The sequence below is a fragment of the Camarhynchus parvulus genome, chromosome 25, assembly GCF_901933205.1.
Source record: "Camarhynchus parvulus chromosome 25, STF_HiC, whole genome shotgun sequence".
Taxonomy (NCBI): Eukaryota; Metazoa; Chordata; class Aves; order Passeriformes; family Thraupidae; genus Camarhynchus; species Camarhynchus parvulus.
This window is the reverse complement of record NC_044595.1, coordinates 2239373-2263741: the sequence shown is the minus strand read 5'-3', so window position 1 is coordinate 2263741 and position 24369 is coordinate 2239373. Positions and strand designations below refer to the sequence as shown.

Genomic DNA, 24369 nt, shown 5'->3' with positions numbered 1-24369 from the left:
GAAGAAGGACCGGAACAGGAACGGGAACCGCGGCCGCCCCTCGCAGCTCGGGGGCGCGGGAGGAGGCGCTCAGCAGCCAGCGGTGATTTCACCTGTCCCGGTACTCCCGGGGAGAGCCAGTTGCGCTCCCGCCGCGGCCCCGGGCCGGGAACGGGCACAGGCCCCGGCCCCAACACCGGAGGGCAACCCCGCGTTGCCCTTTTAAGAGGGGCCCGGTGCCGCCGCGCCCATTGTCGCCGCCGCCGCCGCGGGGGGGGGGCCGGGCCGGTGCCGCGCGCTCGGGGGCGGGCGGGATGGGGGGGTGCGGGCACATTCCGCCGCGTTGCCGGGACAGCCGTCGCCGTGGCGACCGGTCCCTGCCGCCGAGCCGCGGTGCGCGCCGCGCAGTTCCCACGGAGCGGCCCGGGCGGCGGCGGCGGCTCCGCTCCCTCCGGGGCGGCGGGAGGGCCGGGATGCGGTGCAGTGTTGTGCTCTCGCCCACCAATATTGCACTCGTCCCGGCCTCCCGCCGCCGCGGGCTGCGCCGGTGGGACCGGCCGGGCGCTGACCCAACCCCGCGACCACCGGGAGGACGGCGCGGGACGGAACCGAGAGCACGGGGGGGGACCCACGGCCCTCTTGAGCCAGCCGGAACCCTCAGGGACCGGGCGCGCAGGGTAGAAAACACTCAAAACTTTATGGCCAGGCGTGGGGCAAGGACCGGAGCGCCCGGGGCAGGCGTGGCGGGAGCCCCGGCACTGCGGGGCCCCGGTACTGGCAGTGCAAAGTCCGCGGGGGGCCGGGAACGGGGCCCGGCCGGGAGGAGCGGCGGGGCCCGGTGCGCCCCCGGGTGCCGCCGGCGGCGGGAGCCCGGAGCGCCACCGGTGCCGCTGGCGGGGGAGGCCCGTGCCGGGCGCGGTCACTCGCGTCCCTCCAGCAGGAACCGGCGGAAGGGCTCGAAGTCGGCGGGGATCGTGTCTGTGGGGAGCAGCGCGGGGGGCGTCAGGAGCCGCCGAGGGGAGCGAGCCCCGCTAAAGTCCCCGGCCCAGGACTGAGCCCGCCGCAGGGGCGAGGGAGGGGATGCTCGGCCGGCCGCCGGGCCGGTGCGGGGGTCCCGGGGGGCCCTGCTCACCGTTGCAGCGGTACTGCAGGTTGGACCAGATGATGTTCTCCTGGGAGAAGCAGAAGACCCCCAGCCGGCCCCCGCGCATCGTGGTGTCGATGATCACACCGGAGTCGGCCACAAGCTGCGGGCCCTCGTACAGACGGACCCTGCCGGGGAACGGGGCCCGACCGCTCAGCGGGCCCTCACCGGGACCCCGCCGGGGCGAGCTCCGGGATTCCACCGGCACCCCTCCGGTACCCGACCGGGGCAAACACCGGGATCCTACTGACACGCCATCGGGGCCAGCACCTGGATCCCACTGGGACCCCTCCACGACCAGCACCGGGCCCCGGGCATCCCGACCAGGGGACGGTGGCACCGGGCTGGAGCCGGGGCATCCTGCGGGAGACTGGGCCGGGGGCACAGGACCGGCTGGATGCTCGGGCCGGGGCCCCCCGCCGTGGCCGGGCTGAAGCCCCCCGCGCCGCCCCCGGCCCGGCCCCGCCGCCTTTGTCGGGCGCTTTGCATGTGAAAGGCGCCGGCGGGGTCGCCATGGCGACGGGACAATGGCCCCGGGGGCCCGGGGGGCGGAGGGCCCGGCGGCGGAGCCCCCCCGCCGCGGCCGCCCCGGCGGGAGCCTTAAAGGAGAAACGCGGCTGCGGCCCCACTGGGCAGAAACCCTCCCCACCGCCAAAATTCCCCCAGTGCGGTGGTCTGAGGGGATGGATGCTCCCCCACGGCCGGTATCCCCACACTGCGGTGGTCCCACAGGGCTGGATCCCCCCATGGCCGGCATCCCCACACTGTGGTGGTCCCACGGAGCTGGATCCCCCCCATGGCCGGTGTCCCCACACTAGGGTGGTCTCAGGAGGCACAACGCCTCCTCACGGGCATCCTCCTGCCCCTGAGGGGCATCCGCAGGACCCTTACTCGTGGTTATCATCAGGGCTGGTTCACTCTAGGGCTGGTTTCTCCCCGGCATCCCCCTCACCGGTGGGGTCCCACTGGGGGTGCACCGTGGTGTCACAGACCCCTCCCCAGCGGCCCCCCACGCCCCCCATGCTTACCTGATGTAGCCCACCTGGGGCCTGTGTGCCAGCTGCCAGCGGTAGGACGTCTTGTCCCTCCAGCCCACGTTCCGGGGGTCCTTCCAGAGCAGGCGGACATGGTCGGGCGTGTGGCCCGTGTGCCACAGAGCATTGCGCAGGTGCTCCCCGGGGCCCGTCGAGGACTTCACTGCCTGCAGGTGCGTGGGGGCTTCAGGAGGGGCTTCAACAGGGGGCCTGACCCAGCCCGTGGGTGGGGCCGCCACCCACCTTGAGCTGCAGCCCCGGCTCGGCCACAGCCCGGAAGGGGGTGGCCTGCCAGTAAGTCTGCTCCGTCTGCTTCCACATCACCACGTAGAAGCTGGCGCTGTCCTGGTAGCTGAAGATGAAGCCGGCGTAGTCATCGTCGGTGATGGTGTTGACGTGGAAGGTGCCCTCAAAGTCCACCCCGTTGAAGGCTGTGTAACCTACAGGCAGGAAACGCTGCGGGGAGCCCTCTCTCCCCATGGGGCTCCCAGCCCACCCACCCTTCATCCCTCATCTGTGGGGCAAAGAACCGGCCCTTACTCCCCTGCACGGTGGGAGTAAGGGGGGCTGCCCACACAGCCTGTGTGGGTGGGTGAACAAATCTTACCCACAGCCAAACCCGGGTCACTGTTCATGGTCTGCACGATCTCCATGCCCTGTGGGGGGACAGCTGGGTGAGGGGCACCCCTGGGGACCTCCCAGTGCCCTGAGCTCCCGCCCTGCAGCGCAGCCCCCCAGAAACACGGGGCGCAGCACCCACACCTGGTTGAGCACAACCCAGTTGGGGTCGATCTGGGCGTCCCCCTCGGGGTCAAGGATGACGGTCTGGTAGGCGCGGAAGTCGGTCAGCGTCACCTCGGCGCTCTCGGGGCACACGTCCAGCTGGTCCACCACCGTGTCATTGTCAAAGTCCTCCTCACAGACATCACCCACGCCATTCCCTGGGGACACACGCTCAGTCAGGGCCGGGCTGAGCCCAGGCAGGTCCTCCTCCCCCTGCCCACGCCGTGCTCACCGTCTGAGTCCTTCTGGTTGGGGTTGGGAATGAGGCGGCAGTTGTCTGGGCCAGGTGCCACATAGTCCGGGATGCCATCATTGTCATCATCGTTGTCACAGTCATCCCCCAGCCCATCGTTGTCCGAGTCCAGCTGGGAGCTGTTGGGGATCTCAGCACAGTTGTCCTTGGTGTCCTGATGCCCATCTCCATCACTGGGAGCAAGAATCAGAGCAATGACAAAACTGGAGATGTCCACAAAGACCCCATTGTCCCTCCTGACAGGTCCCTGAACCAGGAGCCCAGTTCTGCCCCGCAGGGACACAACTGGGAGGTCACCCCACTGCAGTGCTATCCACACCTGTCCTCGTTGGTGTCACAGATGTCTCCTACCAGGTCACTGTCCATATCTGTCTGGAGGAGAGCGGAGCCCTAGTTCAGTGCACATCCTGTGGCGAGGAAGAGGAGGCCCTGCTCCCTGCTGGGCCAGGCCCCAATTGTCCCAGGCCCAGCCCGGCCCCAGCCATACCTGAGTGGGGTTGCTCATTTCAGGGCAACTGTCACAGGCATCCCCAACGCCGTCCTCGTCCCGATCGGTCTGCAGAGGGTTGGGCACCTTGGGGCAGTTATCCAGCATGTTGGGTATCCCTGCAAGGATGGTGCTGAGTGGATACCCTCCCCTACAGGATACCCTGCCCCCTGGCACAGCCAGGCCAACCCAAGAGCAGCTCACCGTCCCCATCAATGTCATTGTCACAAGCATCCCCCTCGCCGTTGCTGTCCGTGTCCCGCTGGTCGTTGTTGGGCACGTTGGGGCAGTTGTCACAGGCGTCCCCAAAGGAGTCAGTGTCCGAGTTCTGTTGGTCCTTGTTGGGGAAGAGCCGGCAGTTGTCCTGTGGAGAAGAGGATGGGGATGTTGGCACTGCAGTGGTGGGCAGAGAAGAGGCCACAGTCCCACAGTGGTCAGGGCAGACAGACATCTCCAGCACCCTGAGAGCATCCCCAAGCCACCAGCCTGCTGCTCCCCAGGAGGAGCATCTTGAGGGACTCAGAACTGAGCCAAAACAAGCAACCCTCCTCGAGCCACTGGCATGGCCACCCATCCAGCACAGCCACCTCCACATTCTTGACACCATCACCATCAGCATCGTCATCACATTGATCCCCGATGCCATCATTGTCAGCATCCTCCTGGCCAGAATTGGGCGTCAGGCGACAGTTGTCCTGCAGGCACAGCCAGCATTAGAGACAGGGAGGAGATGAGGTCTGGAGCACAGCCCTGCTGTGGATCCTGCATCTCCTGTACCACCCCTGCAGGAGCTCACCTGCTTGCAGTGCTTGTTGTTGTCGATGCAGGGCAGGGGCTCGTCCGGGTACCCATCCAGGTCTGTGTCTGGCCCACACACGTTGCCATTGCCAGCCCAGCCCACGTTGCACTGAATAAAAGAGAGATCAGGAGCTAGAAAAGGCCCTGGCAGGACCAATGCTGCCATGCTGTACCCTCCACACCCCCCTCCTGTCCCTGTTCCCTGCTCACAGCACAGGAGATCTCCCCATTCCTCTCAAACAGGCAGAAGCCATTGATGTCGCAGGGGTTGGAGGTGGGAGTGCTGCAGGACCTCTGGGGGACGCAGCCAGACGTTTGGTTGCCCACAAAGCCCGACTTGCAGGGCCCACACTTGTAGGAGCCCTGGGGAAGAGAGCGCAGGGGTGGGATGAGGGGAGCTGAGCGGCCCCAGGAGCAAGGGAGGGAGCGGGACAGCGCTGCTCACCTGAGTGTTGGTGCAGATGGAGTTGGGGTCGCAGCCCCCATTGTTCCCATCGTTGCATTCATCAATATCTGTGCAAACCTGTGAGCAGTGTGGGACAAATGCTCACCTGGAGCCTTTCCCTGTGGGTGGCTCTGCCCATTCCTGCCCACGGGAAGCTGTCGTCCTCCAACGTCATCCACGCTGTCCTGCACTCCAGGGATCCCACAGTCCCGTGGCACTGCACTCACCTGCTTGCTGGCCCTGGCATAGTCCACCCCCACGCCAGACACGGTGTTGCCTCGATAGCCCCGGGGGCAGGGCTCGCAGCGGAACCCCGGGGCTGTGTTGATGCACTTGGAGCCAGGGAAGCAGGGGTTGGCATGGGCACACTGCAACACCAGAGAGACACAGGCTTCATGCTTGGGCACAGCATCCTGCAGGGTGGCTGCTGCCCCAGGCCATCCCGGGGCATTCCCAGAGGGAAGCATCCTCTGCAGGCAGAGGCCTGGCAGTGCCGGGGCTGCTGGTGCCCCCCAGCCCATGCCCACCTCCTCAATGTCAGCGCAGTGGGTGCCGTTGCCCTCCAGCCCCGGCCGCGGGCAGGGCCCGCAGCGGTACCCAGGGTACTCGTACGTCTCCATGCAGTCGACGCCACTGAAACAGGGGTTGGGGTTGCAGCGGGACCGGTGCTCGTGGAAGCCTGAGGAGAGGAGAGGCAGGTGAAGGGTGAGACAAGGTGGCACTTTGCCCCCCGAGGTGAGAGCAGAGCCTCGCCAGCACTCACCGCAGACCTGGCACTCCATGATGGTGTTGCGGATCAGAGACATCTCCTTCACCTGCAAGGCAGCAAAGCACGGAGCATCAGGAGGGCACTGGCACTGTGCTCTGGGAAAACCCAGCCCAGGGAGTGTCAGCACCTCCTCAGTCCCACCTGGTCCCTGATGTCTTCCCGCAGCTCGGTCAGGAGCCGGTTGAAGAGGGTCAGCTGCGTGACCAGTGCCTTGGTCTGCTCACCTGCCAGCAGCAGAAAGGGAAGGTCAATCCCAGCACAAAATCTCCCAGGGCTGTGGGCCAGGACTGCTCTGCCCATTGCCACTGAGCTAGGAGGATGAGGCACCTGACAGCCTGTGCTCACACAGGGCCCCTTTTCCTGTAGCACACCCCACACCCTCTGATCCCACACGGGGCACTGGGACAGGGCAGGGATTTCTGCCTCTGTGGAGCACCAAACACCTCACACGGAGGCAATGAGGGGAGCAGAGCAGGGACTTACCCAGGATGGAGGCCAGCACGCTCGTCACTGCAAGGAGAGAGACGAGACATTACCAAATGCTGCTGTCACACCCCAGCAGCGTCACCTTACATGGTCGCTCCTGGTCAGCACATGTGCAGCGCTGTAGCTCCCACCTGGGTGGGGACACTGGGCCAGGAGGGACAGTGCTGTCACCCCCCACCACCTTGTGCCACGGCCCACACACATGACCCCAAAAGCCCCCCAAGCCATTACCTGCAGTGTGAATGGACTCATCTCCTTGGAAAGGGCACTCACTCAGGGCCCCTACACGGCTCATGGACCCTCCCAGGATCAGCTTCATCGACTCTACAAACCCCTGATGTGTGTGGGGAGATGCAGTCAGCATGGAGGGCTCTGCCCATCCCCGAGCATGCGCTGGCTGGGCTCTCAATCCCCCCAGCACTCACCTGCATCCTCTGGTAAGCCTTCACCCCTGTGCGCACCTCGATGGACTCCACCTCGGCCAGGGGGATCTCCGAGAGCTCGGGCAGCCCCACGCTGGAGTCCATCTGCTTGCAGTCCACGTAGAGCTCCACGCTGAGCGTGTCCCTGCGCAGCCCGCTCAGGCGCACGATGACAGAGTGGCTCTGCCCGTCCGCCACGTGCGCGTGCTGCAGGTTGACCGAGTGCACCTTGTTGTCCTCCCGCAGGTACCTCACCAGGACTGCAGGGGAGCGGGAAGGGGCCGTCAGCTCCCCCCAGCACCGGCAGCACCCTGGGAGGAGCTGCTCTTCCCTACAGGAGTTCAGCCCCGTCCGTATCAGAGCAGGGCCAGTCCATCCCCACCCACCTTTGTTAATCTTCCCCACGATAGAGACCTCCAGCCATCGGGTGTTGTCCTTCTTGGAGTAGAGGCCAAAAAGGGTCCCCCCCTGCTTGGGGGGCAGGCGGAAGGTGGACAGAAGGTACACGTCGTTGACAGTCAGGAGCTCCATGCGGATCTTGTGGGCCACGCTGGCCATCTGCCGAGCCTCGCTCACCAGCAGCAGGTCGATGACTGCGGGACACGAGCACCGGGGTCGCCACTGCACCGGCAGCCGCAGCTCCGGTGCCCGGTGCAGTCCGAGCGGGGGCGGGTGGGGGTGTCCCTGGACCGCCGGGCTCTGGGGGAACCAAGGAAGCCCGGGGGGCTCCGGGGCCGCCCCCGCGCGGTGGCGCTCCAGGACCGGCCGCGCCTCCTAACGGGACCCGCGGAGCCCCCGCACCGGCGGGACCGGCAGAGTCCCGGCCCGGAGCCCGCCCCGCTCTTGGGGCTTCCCTGCATCCCTCTCCGCGGAGCTCCCCGCTGGCGATCGGACCGGGAGACACCGGAGGGACGATCGGGGCTCCGGTACCGGCTCGGGGCGCTTGCGGGGGAGCGCGGACAGCTCGGTCCCGCTGCCGCACGGGTGCCCTCCTGCTCCGTGCAGACCGGGCAGTCCGAGAGGGGCTGCGGCGCCGGGGTCAGCACCCGCCTCGCACTCCCCCGCGGCCCCGAGCCAGCACCGGAGCCGGCGGCCACCCAGCGCCCCGGGGTGAACGTTCCAGCGTCCCCGGTGCCCGCAGCCCCGCTCCCCCGGGGCGAGCAGAGCCGCTGTCAGCGGCCGTGGGACAGGGGCTGCCGCCGCCGACCCCCGAGTGTCGCCCGTCCCGCCGCCCCTTCGGGGCCGCCCCACCGCCGCCCCGAGCCCCTCCGGTACCTTGCAGCTCCTGACGCGCCGCGGCGGCGGCGCCCAGCAGGAGCAGCGCCAGGAGCGCGGGGCTCCCCGGTGCCCCCATGGTGCCGCCGGTGCCGCCGGTGCGGAGCGGAGCGCGGCAGGGCGGGGTGGCGCACGGGGGAGGGGCCGGCGGGGCCGGCGAGGAGGAAACAAAGAGCCGTCAATCACCGGGCGCATCCCGGGGACACCGGCGGGCCACCGGCCGCGGCTCCAGCCCCGGAGGGGGGGCACCGTGCCGGCGCGGCGCACTGGGCCCGGGGCTTCGGGGACCCCCCGGCACTGCTGGCCCCGGGGGCAGCCCCCGTTCACAGCGCCGGTTCACCGGGAGGTCAGGCGGGGGAGCTTGGGGCCGCCCCAGCAGCGCCGGAGCATCCCGGCCGGGGAGAGCAGGACCGGCCGCGGGGCCGCTCGTGCGGGGGTGCCCCACGCCGCGGAGCCCCCCGGGCCGGCAGAGCCCCGGGGCCGCTCCGTACCGCCGGGAGATGCTCGGGCGGCGGAGCCGCTCCCGCGGAGCTCCGGCCAAGGCGGGCGGGCGGCCCGCGGCGTCCCGGCCGTGTTTACAGCTGTTTCCCCCGGTACCATAACAACCGGCCGAGCCCGGCCCCGGGGCTGCCCCAGCCCCGCGCCCCCGGCCCGGCTCCGCGCCAGCGATCCCGCGTAACGAGGGGGTGCGGGCGATGGACGGGGGTGGTCCCGAGCCGCGCACGGGGCGTTTTCCCTCCGCCGCTGCCAGCGGGCTCCCGGCCCGGCTGCTGTCCGCGGAGAGCTGCGGGAGGGTGCGGGGCGAGCAGGGTGAGCGGTGCGGAGCTGGGCTGAGCCGTGCGGGCCCATGCGGGGCACAGCGGGAGTGTGCGGGGCGGGACCGAGAAGCGTGAGCAGGATGGAGCTGAGCTGAGCCGTGCGAGGCAATGTGGGGCCATGCGGGGAGATGCGGGGCTGAGCAGGACGGAGCAGTGTGGAGCTGAGCGGTGCGGGGCAATGCAGAGAGATGCGGGGCACGGCAGGGCTGTGAGCACGGTGCGGGGCCGAGCAGTGTGGAGCTGAGCGGTGCGGGGCAATGCAGAAAGATGCGGGACACGGCAGGGCTGTGAGTACAGTGCGGGGCACAGCAGGGTGAGCAGTGTGGAGCTGAGCTGAGCCGTGCGGGGACAGGCGGAGTACGGCAGGGCTGTGAGCACGGTGCGGGGCACGGCAGGGCTGTGCGGTGCGGGGCTGAGCAGGGTGGAGCTGAGCGGTGCGGGGCAATGCAGAGAGATGCGGGACACAGCGGAGCTGTGAGCACGGTGCGGGGCACAGCAGTGTGAAGCCGAGCTGAGCTGAGCCGTGCGGGGCGGAGCGGAACGCGGGTTCTGCCGCAAGGACCCCGCAGACCCCACCACCAGCATTCCCAGCCCCGGACCCCGCTCGGCTCCGCTCCATCGCGGGGACCCCCGGTCGGTGCCGCCCCGCGGCGGGGGCGGGCGGTGCCGCCCGTCCGGTTCCGGGTCGGCGGAAGATGGCGGCGCCCATGGAGCTGTTCTGCTGGGCCGGGGGCTGGGGGCTGCCCTCGGTGGATCCCGACTGCCTGGCTGTGCTGGTGAGCGCCGGGGCCGGCACGGGGGTGGGCCGGGGTCCCGCGGGCGGAGCCCCGCTCTATCCCTCCGTCCGTCCCTCCCGCAGACGTACGCGCGGTTCACGGGGGCGCCGCTGAAGGTGCACCGGGTCACCAGCCCCTGGAGGAGCCCCTCCGGTAAGGGCCCCGCCGAGGATACCGGCACCACCACCGGGACCCCCACCCCATGGCAGCCCCGTTATCCCATTGCCCCATTCCCCATCCTTGCACGGGTTACGCCCCCCGCCCCATTACAACCTCACAGCCCATTTTATCCCTCCTGTGGCCCCACACCGCTGACCCCCTGCCCTATTGCACCCTCTTATCCCACTGCAGCTCTCTTGCCCCATGGCCTCTCCTCCCCACGTGGCACCATCCTACACCACTGCACCCCCTGTACCTCATCACACCCCCCGTCCCATTACCACCGTTATCATCCTATTGTACCCCTTGTCCCATCACACCCTCCCACCCCATGGCATCCCTCATGTCCTGTGCCCCTGACTGCACCCTCTTATCTTATTGTACCCCCTTGTCGTGTGTCCCCCCACCACTGCACTCCCCTCTATCCCCTCACACCCCCTCTTCTCATCACCACCCCTGTCCCATCACACCCCCTCTTGCCCTATTGCACCCTCATGGCCCATCAGATCCCCTGTCCCATTGCACCCCCTCATCCCATTGTGACTCCTGTCCCATTGAACACCCTCCCACCTCATTGCACCCCACACCTCATTGCACCCCCTTTTTTCTGTTCACCCATGCATCACTGCCCTCTTATGCCCCATTGCTCCCCTGTGCCATCACTCCCCATTGCACCCCCTGTCCATCCCCACCACACCCCCCTTGTCCTGGAACGTTCCCCATTTCCCATCACACAGCTTCTGCCCCCTCCCCTGCCCTGCTCTGCCCCCACCTCACCTTACACCCCTGCACTGCCTCGTGCCCTTCATCCAGGCATGAGGGTCCATCCCCCCTTGCAGCCCCCTGCACCCCTCCCCTGCTCAGGGCACGGTGACTGCAGCCCCTGCTCACTCCCCCTGCCCACAGGGCACCTGCCCGCGCTGAGGACACGGGACGAGGGCACCATCTCCAAACCTCAGCAGATCATAACCCACCTCAGGAAACAGGTACAGAGGGGCTTGGGGCACCCCCTGCCCTGGGCTGCTGGGTGCTGCAGCCCCTCAGGGAGGAGGGGACTCTGTTGGGTCCCCCACGGATGGGATTTGGGGTATCCCATGGGATTAAATTGGTGTTTTCTCTGCAGAAATACAATGCTGACTACGACCTGTCAGCCACGCAGAGCGCAGACACGCTGGCCTTCGTGTCCCTGCTGGAGGAGAAGCTGCTGCCAGTGCTGGTGAGGCTGCAGGAAAGAGGGGCTTGCTGGGGATGGGGTCTGCTCCCTGGAGCTGTGCAGGCAGGCTTGGGTGTGCCCAGCTGCCAGCAGCGGCGTCCTGGCAGCCTGGCATGGCAGGGATGGGGGGTTTGGGGGTGGCAGCCGTGGGTTGTGCAGCCCGGGCTGGGGTCTGCCCTTGACCCCAATGCTCCTGCAGCCCCTCATGATCTCCCGGGTGGCTGTGCCAGGCAGGGGCTCTGGTGTGCCAGCAGCTCTGCCGTGGCCAGGCTGTGGATTGTTCTCCACCACAGATCCACACCTTCTGGGTGGACGCCAAGAACTACGTGGAGCACACGCGGAAGTGGTACGCAGAAACCATCCCCTTCCCCCTCAACTTCTTCCTGCCCAACGCCATGCACAAGCGGCACCTGGAGCGGCTGCAGCTCATCTGGGGGGATGACTACATGGAGGATGAGGAGAAGCTGGAGAAGGAGGTGAGGGATGGGGTCTGGGCACTGTGGGTCCTCACAGGGGGATTCCTGTGAGGCTGTCCTGGGCTGACTTTATGATGCTCGTATCCCCATTCGTGTGTTTAGCCCAGAAATAAGCTTTGCACCTTTAAGATTGGCTCTGAAAAAACCCAAACTGGGGTGTGGGTTCCCCCATCCTGCTCCCCTGGGCACTGTGGTGGTACCTGGGCAGGTGACAACCATTTATCCTCCTCCTACAGCTCTACCGGGAAGCTCGGGAATGCCTGACACTCCTCTCCCAGCGCCTCGGCTCCCAGAAATTTTTCTTTGGAGACTCGTAGGTGGCCAAAGGCAGGGAGGGGACGGGACCTGAGAGCCCCCACACCCCAGCAGGGCTGAGGCCCCGTGGTCTGCAGGGGGCTGCAGCCACTCTGGGTGCAGAACAGGCTCGCAGGGGACAGGGCACTGTCCCAAGGAGAGGGAGCCATGTGCTGTGCCCTGGGGGTGCTGGGGCTGGCGGTGTCTGGTGGCTCTGGGTGGCTTTGGGTGGGGACAGTGGCCCAGACAGCGCTCTCTGTGCCCCAGGCCGGCCTCCCTCGACGCCTTGGTCTTCAGCCGCCTGGCGCCGCTCCTGAAGGCAAAGCTGCCCAACGGGAAACTGCAGCAGCACCTGAAGTCCCTGCAGAACCTGTGCAACTACTGCACCTCTATCCTCAGCCTTTACTTCCCCTGGGACGGAGGTGAGAGCCATCCCTACCTCACCCTGTGCGCTTGGGAGCGACCTGTCCTCCCCAGGTGTGCATCCCCAGCTGGGGCTCACGCTCAGGGTGACCCTTGCCACCCACACCGCTGCTGTGCCCCTCCAGGTGACCCCCTGAGCGGTGCCCCTCGGGCTGCAGGCACGGACGGCAGCGAGGCAGAGGAGGACCCCCACAAACGGCGCAAGCAGCTGCTGTCAGTGCTGGTGGGGCTGGCGGCCATGCTGGGCTACGCCTTCCTCAGCGGCATCGTCTCCATCCAGCGCGGCAGCGTGGGGCCGGCCGGCCGGCAGCCCGTCGCCATGCAGGAGGAGGAAGAGGAGGAGGAGGAGTGAGGAAGAGCTGTGTGACTGTTCCTTCCCAGCCCCTGGAACTGACTGTTTTTACTCTGGAAGCCTGGCAGCATCGCTGCTCTGCTCTGTATCCCACCACCAGGAACCACAGCCTTCTCCGTGGGAACTTCCCTGCCTCACCAATAAACCTCCCTCTCTCCACCCGCACCCTCTCATAGTCCCAGCACCCCCAAGGCCCTTCCCAGTTTCCCCAGTTGCCCAGGCTGGAGTTTTGCAGCAGGCACCAATGTGTCCTGGCTGTGGCTCTGCCCCTCGCTCCAGCTTTGGGTCTTGCAGAGGTCCCAGAGGGGGGACCTAAAAGCATCTGTGGCATCTGAGCAGTGTCCCTGCCCCTTCTCCAACAGCTGTGGGGCTGAGCCCCACATCTCCCCTGCATCATTCCCCTATGGCAGCACTCAGGGCAGTGCAGACAGCGGCTCTGCAGGGCTGATACCTCCCCTCCACGCTGCTGCCAGCCCGGCAGCACAGCCGAGACACAAAACCAGAGCCAAGGGCAGCCGAGGCTGCTCGTCAGGACACGTCCCCAGCCCAGGAGCACTCCCCGCTGCCAGCGGGACACCCGGAGCCCCGCTCCAGCAGCCGGGATCCCTCCAGCGCTGACATCTGTTTGCATTCCAGCACGCCTGCCAGCGCCGGGGAGCTCCTGCAGCTGGCACAGCTGGGAGCGCATGGCGCGGGCTGCGAGCGGGGTCGGGGGCGGCCACCTGGGCTCCGTCTGCCCCCGCGGTCCCCGGGGCCACCGGGCGTGGGGCTGGTGCCGCTGTTGGCTGCTCCGCTGCCCCCGCTGGCCGCTGCCGGTTTACGATGCACGGATGGAAAGGCGGCGCGGGGCCAGGCCGGCACACAGCCCTCGCTTGTTTGGCCGCCGGCTGCCACCGCCAGCGGCATCCCAGCCCTGCTGCTGCGGCTGCTGAACGTCCCCAGGCTGCGCTCCTGTGCCCCCCACCCCGGCACCGCCAGCGGCATCCCAGCCCTGCTGCTGCGGCTGCTGAACGTCCCCGGCCCCCCAGACCGCCACTCCCAGCCCGCTGCTGCGGCTGCTGAACGTCCCCGGGCTGCGCTCCTGTTCCCCCCGCTAGCCGGGCGCAGTAGCCAGGGGCCCCCACGCTGGGCTGGAGCAGAGCCACGGTGCTGGGCCAGCTGCGGAGCCTCCCCCATACTGGCCCAGTTCGAGGGGCCCCACTGGGAGGGGATGAGTCAGTGCAAACCCCCCAGCACGCTCCCCTCTAACGTCACGCAGGAACTATGTGCCCCGTGCTCCCGGTTCCCATTAGCTGCAGGGGCTGATGGCTGCTCCAGCAGGAGAAAGCACAGCTCTGGCTGGGGAGAAGCTGGAGATGCCGACGCCAGAGCTCTGCTCTAAATCCCGGCTGCGTGTCCTGACTGCAGCTTTGGGCCCTTCCCTGCCTGGGGGATGCTGCAGTGGAAGACAGGAGAGAGATGCCACCCCCTTAGGGGGACAGCCCCCTACATCCCCAGCCCTGTGGGATGCCCCAGGAACCTGGGCAGAGGAGGGATGGCACCCATGGGGCCTCAAATCTGCCTCTTCTGGCATAGTCCTGCCCACAGAGCTGGCACCAAGGGGAGGTCAGGGGTTCATGCAAGTTTGTAGAAAACCTGTTTATTTTATGAAACATCTAGAAAAGCACAGGCATTGCAGCCCTAGGGTCATACAGGTCCTCTGGGGCGCAGGGGGCTGCAGGGACTGTGCTGCAGCCCCAGCCCCATTGGAGTCTTCCCTCCAAGCTGCCACCAGCAGCGTGTTCCTGGCTCTGGCAGCTCCCTCCTCTGCCACGCTAGGCTGGCTGCTTCCAGAGAAACGTCTGGATGGAGTCGCTGGGAGCCACGGCCTCGATGAAGCCGACGTGCGGGTCAGAGATCCCAAAGGACACGTCCGTGGGGGAGCTGTGGGGAAAACGAGAGGGGATGGGGGCTCAGTGGGCTCAGTGGGGCCTTTTAGCAGGGATCAGAACCGAGCCACTCACCGGTTCAGGACCACCAGCACAACGGCGCCGTCGGGGCGCAGGAAGGCAGAGTGCTCCAGGTCACACCGGTGGCACTTTTTGGAGACAGCCAGTCCCACCCGCTGGGAGCCCTCGGGGATGAACTTGCTGTGGGGACAAGCAGGGTCAGAGTGTGGTACTTAGGATGTGGTACCTGCAGCCAGCAGTCCGCGACCCCGACACACCTGAAGTGGCCCAGGTGGTAGAACATGGGCTGCTTGTAGAAGACATCCTTGCTGCTGTCCACGATGACGGGGCTGTCCACGTAGTTCTTGCTCCAGTTGGGGCCTCCCTCCATATCCAGGGCCAGGTTCCAGTCGGTCCAGCCTGTCACGTAGTTGTTGAGGTTCTGCAGGGCAGGGGGTGGTCCTGAGCCACGGGCAGGCCCAGGGGCTGGCCGGGGTGGCCAGTGTGTCCCCAGCTCCCACCAGGCCATACCGACAGGATGCTGTGGCTGTACTTGCTCCCACGCTCCCAGCCACCCAGGACCACCCTGGGCTCCCAGAAGTAGGAGCCTGTGGAGGCCTCCGTGGAGAGGAGGAAATAGTCTGGGAAGAGGTGATGGGTGATGGAGAGCGTCAGGTCGATGGGTGCCAGAAAATCCAGGTACCAGTGGATGCCAATGCCGCTGATGTAGCTGGCAGCCACGGGGTCTTTGAGAACCTGGCAGGAGAAAAGGGTCACCAGTGCCCAGGGCTGGGAGACCTGCTGTGGGGCCAGGACAGCTGCTATGGGCACTCACCACCTCAGCCCAGTAGGGCAGCATCACCCTCTGGTCATCCAGGATGATGAGCTGGACGTGGCGGTGGGAGCTGTTGGCCAGCGCCGGGCCCAGGTCCTGGGCAATGAAGTCCCTCTGGTGCTCAGGGGAGAAGCCCAGGCACTGGAAGGGGTAGAAGACAATCTCACCAGCCGTGGGCTCGTTCCCTGCTGTCACTGCCCAGAAGGTCAGGTTGTGCTTGGCGTATTCATCCAGGAACCTGGCGTGGGGTAGAAGGTGAACAGCCCCGTCACACCTGTGCCAGCTCCAGGTATGGCATCCCTGGCACCCAGCGCACTCCCGTGGCCCCTCACCGGATAAAGTACTTGGCCCAGGCCTGGTGGTACTTGTCCCCAGGGCTGCCCTTCAGTGTTCCCCTCCCTGTCATTGCTCCATTTGTCTTCATCCACACCGGGGAGGTCCAAGGGCTGGCGTACAGAGACAGCGGCCGCTTGGCCACTGCCTGGGCTGCTTGGAGGATGGGGATCTAGGGAGAAGTGGGATGGCACAGATATCTCTGGGTCTGTCCCAGTGCTGGACAGTAGGAGGAGTTACCTCCCTCCCCAGAGGCGGGAAGGTGTTCCCTTTCCCCATCCCATCCCCTCCCATTGATCCCACCCCATCCCATGGATCCCATCCCACCCCATCCCATCTCACCCAGGTGTACAGATGAGTCCTCTCCCTGCCCATTGGAAGTGATCCCCTTCACCTTCCTATTTCATCCCCTCCCCTCCTTCCCATCCTATCCCATCCCATCCCATCCCATCCCATCCCATCCCATCCCATCCCATCCCATCCCATCCCATCCCATCCCATCCCATCCCATCCCATGGATCCCATCCCATCCCACCCAGGCAGCAGCCCCAGTCCCTCAGACCCTTCCTGCAGGACTCACCTTCATGTGTGTGTCCTCCTCGGTCAGGTTGAAGTGCCTCAGCTCGAAGTCGCCCTCGGCATCAGCGTAGGTGTACAGGCGGATGGAGAAGTCAGTGCTGGCCATGGGCACACGCACCAGGTTGTACTCAATGCCTGAGGACAGGGCAGGTGGTGATGGGCATCCTCCAGTTGCATTTGGGGGCTCCAGATCCCCCAGCCCCCCAGAACAAATCTCAGCACCCAGACCCCAACAGCTTTGCCTGCCCTGGGCTCACCTTCCTCGGAGAAGTAGGAGCGGAGCAGGTGGTTCTGGGCAGCCTTGGACAGGGACTGGATGTTGATGGCAGCTGCATCAGTGATGGAGCCACCAAAGCCCTTCACCTTCTGGTACTTCTGTGTGGTGTCCAGGGTGAGGTGGAAATCTGTGGGGACACACAGTGTCACCACCCCTGCCACCTGTGAGAGGACAGACCCTCCCACAGCCCAGGGTGGTACCTGTGCTCTTGGCGTTGTGCTGGAAGCTCCCCTCGCTCCGCTCCAGCCGCTTGCCAGCCTTGCTGCTCTCATACCTGACATAGGAGCCAGGGGCTGGCAGGACCAGGGGGTCCAGAGTGTCACAGTACGTGGCACTGCAGGCACAGACCAGCGAGCCGTGCCCAAAATCCTTGGCATCACAGGGACGGCCACCTGCAGCAGAGGAAAGACCAGCTGGGCACCGAGGCTGTGGCAGGAGCCCAGCTCATCCCTTTGACCCACAACAGACTCCAAATCCACCACCCTCCAAAGCGCAGGGACACGTGCCAGCACATACCTGTGACCTGCAGGGCTGCCTGTGCCAGCAGGAGCCAGCCCAGGACACTGGCACAGCCTGGTCCCATGGCACCTCTGCTGCAGCGGCTCCGACGATGCCGATGGACACGCTGGGAGCAGGGCAAGGTGTCAGCACCCAGAGCTGCTCAGCCTGGCCCAGCCACACACAGTGGACAGAGACACAGGGCAGGGAGAGCCCCAGCATCATCCCCCTGCCCAGGGGACCACTAGAACCCGCCCTGCCAGGGCTGCCCACTGCTCCAGCCCAGCACCCACCTTCCCTCCCACCCCTCCAGAGCCTACCAACACTTCTGGCCATGTCCCAGGTTGGGGTGCAGCCCCCCAGGTGTGAGCCTGCTGCTCCTAGCTGCCCACGCTGCCTGTACCCAGCAACTTTGTTCACTCCCATCAACTCCCTCCCACTCCTTCTCCCTCCTCACCTGTCCCACAGCTGTGCCATGCCGTGCCATGCCATGCTGCATCACCCCAGGTATCCCCAGTGCCCCCTGAGCCATGCCCAGGAGCAAACAGCTCCACACTGTCAATCCCACAGGCCTGACAGCTGCGGCTTGTCCAGCCAGAGTGGTTTGGGGCTCCAGCCCCTGGCATGGAGAGTCCCACCTTCCCCTGTTCTTTCAGGAGCTCACACCCCGTCCTGTCCTTCCCGTGCTGCTGGGCAAGGAGCCCCTCAATGAGAGCACAGGAGGAGCCACCTCCAAGCCTCGGGACCCTGGTGCCAGACTGAGGACACCTGGGGACCTCTGCCAGGGTGGGATGGTGCCCTCTTGTTGCTCCCCGAGCTCCTGTGGGATGTGGAGCGGGGCCAGGCAGCTGTCCCACCTCCACTGCCTCCCATTCCCTGCCTGGGAATGATGCCCAGCTTGGCCAGGGCATGGCCTCAGCACAGTCCTGCTGCCCAGGGCTATCCCATGCCCATCCATATGCCCATCTCTGTCCCCATTCCCACCTCGGGCCCAGGGCACTCACCTGCCTCCAAACCACTTCTCGCTGCTGCGTTTCTGTGGCAGCGGTGGCAGGTCCCGTGTCCCAGCTGAGCCTGGTGGGAGGGGACGCTTCTGGAGGAGCAGGAAAGGTGAGTTTGGAATGGGACAGCTCATGGGACTCTGTGTTTGAAGAGGAGCCTGGGGATGATTTTGCAACCTGGCTCCAATGAGCTTTCCACACACCGCAGCATTTGCAAACTCTCCTGAAACCTGTTCCAGTGGCCAGAGGGAAGCTGGGGAGGGGAGGATGCTCTCCAGCCCCCCAAGTGCCTCCATCACCCCCCAGAGCCAGGCTTGCCCTGCTCCTCTTGGGAAGAGCAGCCCTGTGTCCCTGGGACACCTCGGACAGAGCTGGCTGTGCCCACCCTGGGTCCCTGCTCTTGGCAGCACTTCAGCTTTGTGCCACCAGTGCCGCCACCGTGTCCCGTCTGTGGCTGCTCCAGGACCTTTCCTGGCACGGGCAGAGGCAGCAGCCGCTCACGGCAGGGACTCCCGACCCCTCCTGGGGTGGGCACAGCGGGGGCTGCCCGCCCAAGCCCCCTCGCCCCCGCCGTGTCCCCGAGGCCGGAGAGCCCCACGCCGCAGCGGGCTGGGTGGAGCCGGCAGCAGCGGTTTATCATCGGCAAAACAAGTCTGGGCTCCGCACCATCTAATTTGGGATCCTTCCTAATTACAGGCATCTGCTCCGCAGGAGAAACAAGAGGCGGGCAGAGGCACGGGGGGAGTGGCAGCTCCCCGGGGTCCCCTTGGGGCAGCTGGTGAGGGTGGCCAGGAAGAGACCCCCACCCAGGGACCACTGTCCCTCACTCGGTGTCACATCCACACTCAGGAACCACAGCCCCCGAGGCAGGGTCACAGCCCCTGTGGGAAACAGCAAAGGTGAGATGATTTTCAGAGAGCTGGAAAAGCAGCAGGCCTTAGAAACAGAAAGAGCAGAGCAGCTGCAAAGTCTGAAAGTAGAAAATGTTATGAGCACTTTTAGTACTTTTAGTAATTGGCTGAAACAATTGTCTGTGAGCTTTAGCAACACACTATTGGCCAGAAAGCTTTTCAAGTGCTCTGTAGCAAAGAAATCTTCAACTGGCTCTACGTGAGCTTTACCTTCCTATTTTCTCGACCATGTCATGAGGCTGATGCTGCAAATAAAGCTCAAGGAAGGCACCCCAACAGCCCCATCCCACAAAGAAAACACTTCCCCAACACACCCCCCACCACCCAAGGCCCTGCTCCTCCTGCTGCCCCCGGAGAAGGGATCCCCCAGCCCACGCTGCGGGCAGTGAGGATGATGGGGGTGGTTCTTCAGCCTCACCCCACCCCTCAGAGCCATCCTGCTGCGGTTGCAAACAGGCAGGAGCAGCGAGCCAGCCCAGAGGGGCTGGACTAAAGCCTTTCCCCGCAGGTTTGACCCTGGGCACTGCTGAGCACCGGGGGGTGAGGGCTCCGTGTGTGCCATCACCTTGGGAAGGGGACATTCCCAAGGTGTCAGGAATGGTGTGGCAGCAGGACCTGGGCACTGATGAGGTCACACCTCGAATCTTTGGGGTCAGTTCTGTGCTCCTCATGAGGGCTGGAGCATGACCTGAGAAGGGGATGGAGCTGAGGAGGGGTCTGGAGCATGTCCAGGGAAGTGGATGGAGCTCAGGAGGAGTTTGGAGCTCCAGGAGAAGCTGGAGGGATTTCATTCTGGAGAAAAGGAGGCTCAGGTAGGATCTTCTGGCTCTGCACAATTCCCTGGCGGGAGCGGACAGCCAGATGGAGGTCAGGCTTTGCTCAGAGGGAACAGGGACAGGACAAGAGGAAATGGCCTCAAATTGCACCAGGAGAGCTGTGGCATTTCCTAGGAGAGGTTTAGGTTGAATATTGAAGAAAATTTCTTCATGGACAGGACTGTGCAGCCCTGGCATCGGATCCCTGGGGCAGTGGTGCAGTTGCCATCCCTGGAGGGATTTAATAAATGTGTAAGGAGCACTTGGGGACGTGATTTAGGGCTGGCCTTGGCAGCGCTGGGGGAACTTGGGTTGGACTTGATGATCTTCGAGGTCTTTTCCAACCTCAAGGATTCCATGACTCTATTCTATGATTCTAAGCACAGGCAGCCAGACCCAGCTGCCGTTGGGGCCAGCACTCCCCAGGAACACGGATAAAAGCACAGGACAGGCTGGTGTGCTCCAGGAACAGGGCTGGGACGGAGCCCGGTGCCACCTTCACACCGCACTCCAATAAACCAGCTGTAAAACCTCTGGGTTTTTCATTTTCCCCAACCTCAGCAGTTCCGTGGCTCTCACACAGGGGCATTGGCCAAGGAGAGCTCTGGCTTTCTCATTCCTGTACTTCAAAGGTGCTGGTAACGTTGCCAAAGGCACAGGGAATACTGTAACTGGTATTTAGGGAAAGCAAACAGGACGGGGAGGTCACTGCGGGCTGCGGCCGGGGTTGGCCACAGCCAGAATAGAGGGGACTCTGTCCAGAGGCCACCCTGGAGAGGTGGCACCAACCTAATTTGTCCATAAAGTTTGGCGGATGGGCACACTGATATCATTTACTCTGCCTTTCCGACAGCGTCTGACATTTGGATTTTTTTTTTTTTTAATTCCCCCAAAAAAAAAGTAAGCTGGGGAAAACCAACAGCACATCTGGAACGAATCAAGGGCTGGCAGCGGCGGAGGCTCCAGCTGCAGGGATAAACAAGGAGCCACCCGCAGGCCACGGGGGCCGGAGCCTCCGGGGCAGCCCTGGGCCCGGCGAGGAAAACCGAGCGATTTCCGAGCGCGCAGAGGAAACACTGACGGGAACAACGGCGCATTCCGGAGGGAGCGCGTCATGGCTTTACTTGGCGGCCGCCACACACGCGAAGGTTTCAAGGGGGCCACGTGTGGAAGTGTGCTCCGGGAGACGGCGCTAAGGGAACTTCCAGGGGGATGGGGAGTGCCGGGAGGGAGGGGAGGCTGGGGAGCAGCACAGAGCCCCTCGTGCACTCCCACCTTCTCCTTCCACCCTTGAGGGATGCTGGAAAGGGTGGATGAAGAGTTGACCCCCAGCATCCCCCTGAGCCCCCCAGCAGTCCCCTGGCTGTCACTGCTGGCGCCACAGGTAGGTCTGGATGGAGTGAGCTGGAGCCACAGTGTCAATGAAGCCCATGGCAGGGTCCCGGATTCCAAAGGGCACATCCCGGCCAAACCTGGGGAGCGAGAGGGGCTGAGCAGGCACGGCTGGGGCTGAGCACCACCCCCATCGCCTGCCTGGGCTGACCTGTTGAGGACCACCAGGACGAGGGCACCGTCGGGGCGCAGCACGGCCACGTGCTCCAGCTGGCAGAGGAGGCAGCGGCGGCTGCTGTGCAGCCCCACGCGCCGGGAGCCCTCGGGGATGAACTTGCTGTGGGGAGAGCACCAGCAGAGGGGTTCTGCCCCTGCTCTGGGGCTGGCGGCCACACCTGAGCCCCCCTGACCCACCTGAAGTGCCCCAGGTGGTAGAACATGGGCTGCTTGTAGAAAACATCCTTGCTGCCATCCACGATGACGGGGCTGTCCACAAAGTTCTTGACCCAGTTGGGGCCTCCATCCAGGTCCAGGGCCAGGTTCCAGTCGGTCCAACCGGACACAAAGTGGTTCATGACCTGGGGGGGCAGGGAAGGGGCTGAGTGGGGGTCCCCCCAGCCCCAGGATGGGGATGTGAAGGCTGTGTGAGGGCAGAGTGAGGGCTGTACCGTCAAGATGCTGTAGCTGTAGTGGTCCCCTCGTTCCCAGCAGCCCAGGGACACGGCGAAGCGGAACATGAAGAAGCCAGTGCAGGCCTCAGTGTAGAGGAGGAAATGGTCAGGGAAGAGCTTGTGGGTGGCCTCCAGGCTGCAGCCAGGTGGGACAATGGCATCCAGGTACCAGTGGACGGCCAGGCCAGCCACGTAACGGGCAGCTGTGGCATTTCCCAGCACCTGGGGAGCAAAGGAGATGCCTCACACCCACGCTACCCATGCCTGAAGCCTGCAGGGATGGACACATGGACTCCGTGTGGTCTCTCAGGGCCACCTCTTGTCCCCTGCTGTGGGTGCCACACCCCACAGCACTGCACCCTAGCATGGATCTGGTGCCCCAACATGGCTTTGGCACCTTGCTGGGTGCAGTGCTAAGGGGGTGGGCACAGGTTTGCCCCTCAGTGGGCCCCTTGCCCCCAACCCAGCTCTGCTGCTGCCTGGTCCCCCCTCCACACCCCCCTGGGGTGGTCCAGCCCTGCAGCCATGGAGGGAAAGGAGGAGCACGCTGCCTGGCTTGAGGCTGGGGCAGGAGCACGTTTTACTTTCTTTCCTCCTTGTTTAAGGCAACATCCCCATGCAGCATCACGAGGGGAAACCAAATCAGCCAAAACTCTGCCCAGAAAAGGTGCTGGCGGCAGGATCCGGGGATCCAGGATGTGGGTGCCGCCTCCTGTCCTCACTCCCGCCGGGCACGGGCGGAGGCGGCCGCTCCGGCAGACCCGGTTTGCTCCCACTCTCTAGGGCTGGGAGAGGCCACGGCTCCATCTCCCAGAGAGCCTGGGGCTGGGCAGCGAGGCGGAGGGGAAGGAAGGGGCGCTGCTCTTCACCACTTTGGCCCAGTGCGGGAGGTGGATGCGCTGGTCGTCGAGCATGAGGAGCCGTGTGCGGTGCGGGCTGCGGGCCAGCGCGGGGCCCAGGTCCTGCGCGATGAAATCCCGCTGCTGAGCGGCCGTGAAGGCGATGGTGGGGGCCTGGGGGGGCGTGAAGAGCCCCGCCAGCGGCTCGTTCTGGGCCGTCACCGCCCAGAAGGTCACGTTGCGTTTTGCATATTCATCCAGGAACCTGGAGAAGGAAGGGCAGAATCAGATGCGCTGCAACCCCCCGACCCCATCCCACTCCCCGATTACCCCGCTGTCCGTCCCAGCCTGGTTCCACAGACAGTACTTGATGAAGTAGTTGGCCCAGGTCTTGTGGTACTTGTCCCCTGCCTTCCCCTTCAGAGTGCCCTTCCCACGGACGTCCCCGTTGCTCTTCATCCAGGCTGGGGCGGTCCAGGGGCTGGCAAACAGCAGCAGCGGCCGCTTGCTCATGGCCAAAGCTCGGCGCAGGAGGGGAATCTGTGGGATGGGGAAGAAGCACAGGGTCAGATCCAGCTGCAGCTCCCCAAAACCACAGGGACCAGCATGGAAGAACTCAAGGGACCTCAGCAGGGACTGGCAGCCTGCAAGCACCACCCCCGGCACAGCGCCCTGGCTCCTCACCCTGCCGGTGCCAGCTGGGATGCGCCAGGACGTGCCCCGGAGGAGGTGCCAGCTCCCACAGGCTGTCCCCATGCACCCTGCCACGGCGTGCAGGGACAGCAGCACCTGGTCCTGGGGGGCCCAGCACACGCAGGAGCTCCGGTGCGAGAGGGGACAAGGTGCTGATGGCAGCAGCTTCAGCCTCCCACCTTCATCTCCACGTCCTCGTCCACCAGCCTGAAGTGCTTCAGCTCGTAGTCGTTGGGGACATCATCGTAGCTGTAGGGGCGCACGGAGAAGTCGCTGCACGCCATGGGGACCCGGACGAGGTTGTACTCGATCCCTGAGGAGCAGGAAAAGCATCAAGAGGCACCGGAACAGGTGACACTGTCCCTGCAGTGGGGACAGGCACAGCCACCTCTGGTGACCCCAGGATCTGCCCCCACAGCCGTGCCCTCGCTGCTCACCGCTCTCGGAGAAGTAGGAGCGCAGGCAGGTTGTCCTGAGCTGGCTGGGACAGCTTCAGGATGTTCATGGCAGCAGCATCCGAGAGGGAGCCGCCGAAGCCCTTGACGTGCTGGTACAGTGTGGAGATGTTGAGCGTCAGCAGCAGCCCTGCGGGAAGAGCCCGGCTCGGTCCCTCTGCCCGGGGGCCCGCGGTGGCACCAGCACCCACCAGCGGCGCTACCTCGGGTGCTCAGACTGCTCTGGAATTTCCCCTCGCTCCGCTCCAGCCTCTTGCCGGCCTTGCTGCTCTCGTACTTGGCGTAGGAGCCGGGGGCTGGCAGGACCAGGGGGTCCAGCGTGTCACAGTAGGTGGCACTGCAGACACAGACCGGCGAGCCGTGCCCAAAATCCTTGGGCATGCAGGGTCGGGCACCTGGGAGGCACGGGAGGGTGGGGGTGGCTGCCAGCTCAGGGACGTGTCCCCGTCTGCTCCCCCGCCTGCCCCGGGGAGATGCCACTGTCGCCGTGCTCCGCATCCCGGGCACCTCCCGGGCACCTCCCGGGCACCCAGCCCCGCGCTGCCCCAGGGTGCCCAAGCCCCGCTGCCACCCCCGCGATGTCCCCACGCTCACCTGTCACCTGGGGCACGGGCAGCAGCAGCAGCCAGCCCAGGATGCCGAGAGCCCGCATGGCCCCTCCGCGTTCCCCGAGCTCTGCAAGGTCCCGGGGAGCAGCACCTGCGGCGGGGACACCCTCAGGCACGGCAGGGGCATGGAGGGATCAGCCCCCTCTCCTCAGCCCCTTCCAGCGCCACGGAGCTCCTGTCACACCCTGCATTGCCCCCAAACCCCCTC

At 65.5% G+C, this 24369-nt stretch overlaps 4 protein-coding genes across 5 annotated transcripts; 1 reads left to right on the top strand and 3 right to left on the bottom strand.

The window, feature by feature from the left end:
* Nucleotides 1–657: 657 nt before the first annotated feature.
* Nucleotides 658–7998, bottom strand: THBS3 (thrombospondin 3). 2 transcript variants are annotated; one of them, XM_030965498.1, is made up of 23 exons: nucleotides 7876–7998; nucleotides 6987–7193; nucleotides 6604–6860; nucleotides 6410–6512; nucleotides 6176–6202; nucleotides 5834–5916; nucleotides 5687–5738; nucleotides 5451–5602; nucleotides 5151–5291; nucleotides 4924–5001; nucleotides 4689–4841; nucleotides 4477–4587; nucleotides 4268–4375; nucleotides 3885–4044; nucleotides 3681–3799; nucleotides 3513–3565; nucleotides 3173–3366; nucleotides 2920–3098; nucleotides 2765–2813; nucleotides 2401–2597; nucleotides 2152–2324; nucleotides 1112–1251; nucleotides 658–957 (listed from the first exon to the last, which is right to left on the bottom strand). In XM_030965498.1, exons 1-23 carry the CDS (start codon nucleotides 7952–7954, stop codon nucleotides 899–901), a joined length of 2874 nt encoding a protein of 957 aa, XP_030821358.1. In that variant the 5' UTR covers nucleotides 7955–7998; the 3' UTR covers nucleotides 658–898. The 2 variants fall into 2 exon arrangements, with proteins under 2 accessions (XP_030821358.1, XP_030821357.1); XM_030965497.1 differs by having other exon boundaries at nucleotides 5451–5738.
* A 1127-nt stretch (nucleotides 7999–9125) lies between these two features.
* Nucleotides 9126–12538, top strand: MTX1 (metaxin 1). The gene is made up of 8 exons (XM_030965514.1): nucleotides 9126–9469; nucleotides 9553–9622; nucleotides 10535–10614; nucleotides 10752–10844; nucleotides 11135–11317; nucleotides 11554–11630; nucleotides 11879–12033; nucleotides 12160–12538. Exons 1-8 carry the CDS (start codon nucleotides 9389–9391, stop codon nucleotides 12384–12386), a joined length of 966 nt encoding a protein of 321 aa, XP_030821374.1. The 5' UTR covers nucleotides 9126–9388; the 3' UTR covers nucleotides 12387–12538.
* Nucleotides 12539–14129: 1591 nt separating this feature from the next.
* LOC115913466 (lysosomal acid glucosylceramidase-like) lies at nucleotides 14130–18133 on the bottom strand. The gene is given in 12 exon segments (XM_030965507.1): nucleotides 14130–14309; nucleotides 14390–14515; nucleotides 14593–14756; nucleotides 14846–15070; nucleotides 15150–15387; nucleotides 15482–15654; nucleotides 16063–16196; nucleotides 16319–16465; nucleotides 16539–16730; nucleotides 16855–16963; nucleotides 17841–18055; nucleotides 18058–18133. Coding segments are annotated over 12 exon segments (1908 nt in total). The 3' UTR covers nucleotides 14130–14200.
* Nucleotides 18134–20929: 2796 nt separating this feature from the next.
* On the bottom strand, nucleotides 20930–23940 carry LOC115913472 (lysosomal acid glucosylceramidase-like). The gene is made up of 8 exons (XM_030965515.1): nucleotides 23757–23940; nucleotides 23278–23411; nucleotides 22773–22945; nucleotides 22436–22670; nucleotides 21564–21788; nucleotides 21310–21473; nucleotides 21107–21232; nucleotides 20930–21035 (listed from the first exon to the last, which is right to left on the bottom strand). Exons 1-8 carry the CDS (start codon nucleotides 23932–23934, stop codon nucleotides 20930–20932), a joined length of 1341 nt encoding a protein of 446 aa, XP_030821375.1. The 5' UTR covers nucleotides 23935–23940.
* Nucleotides 23941–24369: the final 429 nt, after the last annotated feature.

What these genes read in the sequence shown, in the direction of transcription:
- THBS3 (XM_030965497.1), bottom strand. Translation starts at nt 7,954, where the DNA reads ATGGGGGCACCGGGGAGCCCCGCGCTCCTGGCGCTGCTCCTGCTGGGC. An exon ending in CAATGACATTGATGGGGACG is followed by an intron (nt 3,800 to 3,884) that starts GTGAGCTGCTCT and finishes CCATCCTTGCAG; the next exon opens with GGATACCCAACATGCTGGAT. An exon ending in CCTGCAGTACCGCTGCAACG is followed by an intron (nt 958 to 1,111) that starts GTGAGCAGGGCC and finishes TGCTCCCCACAG; the next exon opens with ACACGATCCCCGCCGACTTC.
- MTX1 (XM_030965514.1), top strand. Translation starts at nt 9,389, where the DNA reads ATGGCGGCGCCCATGGAGCTGTTCTGCTGGGCCGGGGGCTGGGGGCTG. An exon ending in CCGACTGCCTGGCTGTGCTG is followed by an intron (nt 9,470 to 9,552) that starts GTGAGCGCCGGG and finishes TCCCTCCCGCAG; the next exon opens with ACGTACGCGCGGTTCACGGG. An exon ending in TAACCCACCTCAGGAAACAG is followed by an intron (nt 10,615 to 10,751) that starts GTACAGAGGGGC and finishes TTTTCTCTGCAG; the next exon opens with AAATACAATGCTGACTACGA.
- LOC115913472 (XM_030965515.1), bottom strand. Translation starts at nt 23,934, where the DNA reads ATGCCCAAGGATTTTGGGCACGGCTCGCCGGTCTGTGTCTGCAGTGCC. An exon ending in GAGCAGTCTGAGCACCCGAG is followed by an intron (nt 23,412 to 23,756) that starts GTAGCGCCGCTG and finishes CCTGCTCCTCAG; the next exon opens with GGATCGAGTACAACCTCGTC. An exon ending in ACAGCTACAGCATCTTGACG is followed by an intron (nt 21,474 to 21,563) that starts GTACAGCCCTCA and finishes CTGCCCCCCCAG; the next exon opens with GTCATGAACCACTTTGTGTC.